Genomic DNA, 6,264 nt, shown 5'->3' on the forward strand with positions numbered 1-6,264 from the left:
AGGACTTCAAAACATGTTTCCTATATGTGACAAGCACATGCCTACAACGCGCCTTGAAGTGGGGGAATTTGTGGACCTGTAAATTTCGTTGCATGCAAATGATATATCCCAAAGCTCCACGTGGCATATGACTCATCACAAATGGATAAGTCATCAATGACATGTGGCACAAATCAAGCAAAGGAAGCTAAAAAGCATTCCCAAAATGCGGCAAAGGAGAATAAATCTCCTTAAAATTGGCAAGGGGCCAAATTCCTCCCAAAACCGAAAAGAAAGCTAAAGCATCTTCACAAAACAAGCAAGAATTGAAGATTACTCACAAAATAGGCAAGAAAGCCCTACAGATTTCAGCCAAGCAAGGGAAAGTGGCTGAAATTAAGACACAAAACATGCCTAAATTCTCCCATGGACGAATCAATACACAAATCAAAGCCAAATCTATCCAACAGCAAGCTTTGAGAAGTTTATAAATACAAGGTCCTTAAACAAGCATAAAGGTCGACAATTTTTACATTGAAAGGCTGAAATTCTCACAAAAGGGGAACCTTTGCCAAATCTTTGAAGACTAATACACTGCCAAAGCTCTCTTCGAAGAACGTACAACCAAAGCTGAAGCTTTCTTTCGACCAAAGCCAAAGCATTCCCTTGAAGAATTTACAATCACTTGTGCCAATTCTTTCAAGACTTTGTTGCAAGCTTAAAACTTGTAATGATGTTCGATTCAAGATCAAGTCACCAAGACCCTTGAATCAACAAAATCTCACATCAACTTCACCTTTGCCGTAGGTCATACACAAACTTAGAGGTGAAAACTAACCACACATTGTTTAAAGCTCAAAACTTGAAGCAATCGTTCAATCATTCGTCCAAGATCAAGTCATTGCGACCCTTGGATCAACAACCTACGCATCTACCTCAAATTTGAAGATTGAATCAGAGGAAAATTGTAAACAGAGATTGGAAAATCAATATAAATCTACTTTGTACACATGTTCTCTTTCCATTCATCACATAATTTTCATGTTTACAATAGTAAAATTATGAAATAATAGAATGGGGGTTCATGCATCATGAGGATTTATAGAGTGGGAGAGAGAGGGGCGCGACAAGCAAGAGAGAGAATTTGGTGAATTCTGAGGTATATTATCTCACCCCATTATGCCCCTATTTATAATAGTAGGAAACATAAATTTCTTAGGATTTACACAATCACATTCCTAACCTAATTAGAATTGCAACAAGAATTAGAATATTACAATAAATAAATAAAATTGTTGACTCACACGAACAAATTCTAGCTACTCCATCAGTAAACTCAAGTGGATAATAATAATAATAACAAGAAGGGATTTTATCACAAATGATCCCTGAAATTGACCCTCACCATCAAGATGGTCTCTTAAATTGAAAATCAATTAATGTAGTCCCTGAAAATAGGTGTTGCAAATCAATGTGGTCATTCCGTCATAATTCTGTTAAAAATTCTATTAAGTGCTGATGTGGAAGATCAATGGGTCTCATAAGTCCTTTTTCTCACAAATGGTCCTTGAAATGACCCGCGACATCAAAATGGTCCTTGAAATTGACCTGCAACATCAAAATAGTCTTTGAAATTGAAAATTGATCAATGTAGTCCCACAAGTGTCCCAAATCAATGTAGTCTTTCTGTTACAATTCTGTCAAATATTATGTTATATGCTGATGTAACACATAAATGGGTCACACAAGTCTAATTAAATAAAAAAATTACAAATAGGTTTAATAATTTAATAGTTAATAAACAAATGTCAACCCAAAAACTCAGTCTTGCTATCACCTTCGATCCTAGTCCACATTCCTCTACCTCCTTCACTATCTTCTTAAAAAAAAATCTCAATATACCCATTCCTACACAATTTGACACCCTTCACCAAATTGAACTTGGATCGAGATCACTTTTGGTGACAACTTGGCTGATTGGCAACGACTTATGGGAGATCACCGTTAACATTAGGCGATCAACATCCTCACAAACGTAATCTTGGAGAGATTGTTCAGCGCTTCCTTGGTGGTCTGGTGACTCAAAGAACGACGAGGTCTATCTTGAGATAATGAGGTTATAACTGAGGTACATCTATTATTGGTTGAAAACTATTTCAAACCCCCTCTTAGGCCTTAGTTAAGCCTGTGCCTTTGAGAATTTATAGAAGAGATCTCTCTTCGAAGTAGGCTCTACTATAAAAAAAGAATTCCACTGCGCAAAAAGATATTTGGACAACTTTTTAAATTAATTATTAAACCCACATCAGCACATAACAAAAAATTTTACAGAATTGCGGTAGAAGGATCATATTGATTTGCAACACCTATTTTCAAGGATTACATTCATCGATTTTCAATTTTAGGGACCATCTTGATGGTATGAGTCAATTTTAGGGACAATCTTGATGGTGTGGATCAATTTCAGGAACTATTTGTATAAAAACTCGTAAACCTTGTGGGGCCCATTTATTTGCCACATCGGCACATAACAAATTTTTAACAGAATTGTGACGAAAGAATCATATTGATTTGTGACACCTATTTTTGGGGACTACACTAATTGATTTTCAATTTCATGGACCATCTTGATGGTAAGGGTCAATTTCAGGAACCATTTATGATAAAAATCCTAACAAGAATAATATTGGTAATCACCATGTTTTGATGTTTAATATGAGCTAATAATAATAATAACAAAAATAATATTGATAATTCACCATGTTTAATTTTGTGGTTTAATATAAGTGAGCAACAAAGATTATATGCTTAGAAATTACTCTAATTCTTGAATGAGAAAAAAAATCAAGTTCAAATAGACTCTGCATCTTCCTCTCCATCTATTATTTTGTGCTTGACTTACAATTAAGAGTCCATTTGATAATTTTATTTTATTTTTTTCACTTTTAATTTTTTCGGTTGAGAAAAAAAAGGACAAAAATATTATTATCAAACACAAAAATAAAACTTAAACTAAAATAACATCATTCTAATTTAACTAGAATTTAGAAGAAGACGAAAAAAGTAGAGTGCTCTGAAAATTCCTACCACTTTTGGGGTCTGTATCTGGCTATATTTCGTTTCTTTGTAATTGTTTTAATAAAGTTATATATAATTGACCCCAAATGAAATGAGATTATGCTCAAATGAGCTTATATTGGTGATATTTGAAGGGAAGACGCAAAATTTGGTTAGAAATTGAAGCAGGACAAAATCTACATGTACCATGGTATTTCGTACCAAAATGCTGGTGATGAATTGTTCCAGTGAATTAGGTCTATTCAAACCTTTACCCCGTTCCTCTTAACTTAGAATGGTAAATATTGTTTGTAATATATATATATATATATATATATATATATATATATATATATATATAAAGCCTTTAAGGGAAGAGATTTTCATTTTTTATAAAAATTGGGATTAGTTGTGGGATCCACACCACATCGAACTTTAATAATCCGAACCGTCTATTTTTCAAGTTGTACCTCATAGATCATCTTTGCAAAATATTAGCCGAATTGGAAATATTTAAGACATCTAATTAGGTTTAAAGAAATGAACGAATACTTTGTTATATAAGAAACAATGAAATTTGATCTTGATAATTAAATAGGCAAATGATGTCGGATTAAATTGAATTTTTTTCAAGGACAATCTATGAATCGAGACTTACAAAATAGACATTTGGATCGTTGAAATTCGATGTGGAGTGGGCCTCACACCTAATCCTCATGTTTTTCAAAAAAATGAGAATCTCTTTGCATAACGGGCTTGTATATTTATATATATTAAATAATGTGTACATGTGCCAAGATGTCTGTGTTAAAGTTATAGAGACAGGCCAATGGTTCAACATTGATATTGCCTTCAATTTAACTACCTACTCATTCAGGAAAAGTAAGATTTTTTTATCCTTTAAAAATTCGGTGTAATTAAGAATAAAACCATGTAACTAGAAGTTGTAAATTTCTGGCAAACGAAGCGGGATATTCAACATCCTCCACCAAAATTTCTGTCAGGATTGAATACCAACATTACTTAACCTTCCAAAATATCATTCCTAGCCTCTACCGTCATAATCAATACACCTGTTTATCAGAAGACTCTGATGCAAAAGAAATTGGCATGCCAATAAATTTTGGACAAGCAAAATTAAAAGCCCTTCACGACAGAGCCAACTACTAAACTCATTCACTGGGGCCATTTATTTAATATGGCCCCTCCTCATCTATCTATAAGCTTCTATACGCTTACCTTTTCTTTAAATTAATTCAGTTTGCCAGTGTTTCTGTAAGTGAGTGAGTGATTAGTTTACTTCAATGGCGCTTTCCTGGATTCTCCCAGCACTTCTCTTTGCTTTGGTTCTTGCAAATGTCGAGACCTCCACATGCCAAGTTCTGAAGGGCAAGGTCACTTGCCTTGATTGCCATCAAAACTATGATTTCTCAGGTCCGATTTGTTAATGTTATTCTCTATATTTGTTTTTTTGTTTTTTTATTTATTTTTTTCATTTTTGCCCTAACTTAAACTTGAAGTTAAGAAACCCTATTAATTGTTCCGAATGTGGAATTCTTAGTACATTTTTCTAGACTTATAGAATTTTAACCACTCTGGGGGTTTGAGTAACACTACTTAATGGAGTCCAATCATTGCTTGAGAGAGCTCGAATACTTCTTCAGAAGGAGTGAGTGGTGCTCGAGGGGACCTTATTTAATTATTTATTTTATTTTTGTGTACAGTCACATATTTTACACTAAGTGTACGTAATTTGGATTAGGTCACACAATAATAGGTCAGCCATAATAAATTAAAAGTCAAACTCATCATTTATAAGAGTCAAACCAAATTTATGTACTAAAGGATATAATTATGGCCAGATCTAAAAATAAATAAATTTACACTTAGAAGTGGTTTTATATTATTTTATTTATATAAGAATATATTTACGCTTGGGAGTATGATTTGGGTTAAGCCAAAATAGGCCAGCCTAATAAATTTGTACCAAATTCGTTATTAACGGAAGTCAAACTTAAGATTTTTCGCTTAACAAATGGAAATGACTACCTACTAGCCTGTAGTATTAATTGGCTGAGTAGTTTTATTTCTAGATCTTAAAAGAATGGGGGGTTGAAAGTCTTTAGGGTTTATAAAAATGGGTAATTTCTTCCAATTTTTCAAATTACCCAGTTTTAAAATTTGACAAATTCTTATTTTACTTCGTGTGTTATATGTTTCAGAAATCAAGGTTTTGGTGAAGTGTGACAAAGTGAAGAAGTTGGCAATGGCAATAACAGAAAAGGATGGCTCTTTTGAAGCAAAGCTCCCATCAAACAACAACCCTAAAACTCCAGAAGCTATGAACTGCCTCGCCAGGATTCTTGGAGGACCAGATCAGCTCTATTCCTCCAGGAAATTCTTGGCATCTGAGATTGTCAAGACCCAAGACTCCAACACTTACACCACTTCAACTCCTCTTGGTTTCTCTACATCATGCCCTTTGAACATCAAAGATGCAGCCTGTAAAGCCATAAACAAGTTTGGTTCATCCAAGACTATTGATGTGCCTCTACCACCAGGGTGGGGGTTGGCACCCTCAAGCTATTATGTTCCTTTCATCCCCATCATTGGGATACCTTAAGTATTTTGAGTGCGAAGAAGCACGTTATAATTAAGCTGCAGAATTCTATATTATGGTTTAATTTTATTTATTTTCTTTCTTGTCTCCACTATAGCATGTGGCGAGTGTTTTAGTGTGTGTTTTTATTTATTTGTTCTTTTTTCCTTTCTGGGATGTAAACCTAGGAGGTACAATGTATTAAGCAATCAGAACAAGGTTGATTTACCAATATTAAACAAGTAATATTACTGCATTCTCAGTATTTTCAAGCAGATTGTTATTTTCTTCACTATAAGTTTAAATGTATACATTACAACAACAACAACAAAGCATTTTCCCACTAAGTGGGATCGGCTATATGAATCCTAGAACACCATTTCGCTCGGTTCTGTGCCACGTCTTCCGTTAGATCCAAGTACTCTAAGTCTTTTCTTAGAGTCTCTTCCAAAGTCCTTCTAGGTCTTCTTCTACCCCTTCGGCCATAAACCTCTGTCCCGTAATCGCATCTTCTAACCAGACAGTCAATAAGCCTTCGTTTCGCATGTTCAAACCACTGTAACCGATTTTCTCTCATCTTTCCTTCAATTTCAGCTACTCCTACTTTACCTCGGATATCCTAATTCCTA

At 34.2% G+C, this 6,264-nt stretch overlaps 1 protein-coding gene across 1 annotated transcript; it reads left to right on the forward strand.

Moving 5' to 3' along the window:
* Nucleotides 1–4,159: 4,159 nt before the first annotated feature.
* LOC103453370 (uncharacterized) lies at nt 4,160–5,910 on the forward strand. Its single transcript, XM_008392914.4, has 2 exons — nt 4,160–4,470; nt 5,259–5,910. Exons 1-2 carry the CDS (start codon nt 4,341–4,343, stop codon nt 5,657–5,659), a joined length of 531 nt encoding a protein of 176 aa, XP_008391136.1. The 5' UTR covers nt 4,160–4,340; the 3' UTR covers nt 5,660–5,910.
* Nucleotides 5,911–6,264: the final 354 nt, after the last annotated feature.

This window comes from Malus domestica, chromosome 11 (genome assembly GCF_042453785.1).
Source record: "Malus domestica chromosome 11, GDT2T_hap1".
Taxonomy (NCBI): Eukaryota; Viridiplantae; Streptophyta; class Magnoliopsida; order Rosales; family Rosaceae; genus Malus; species Malus domestica.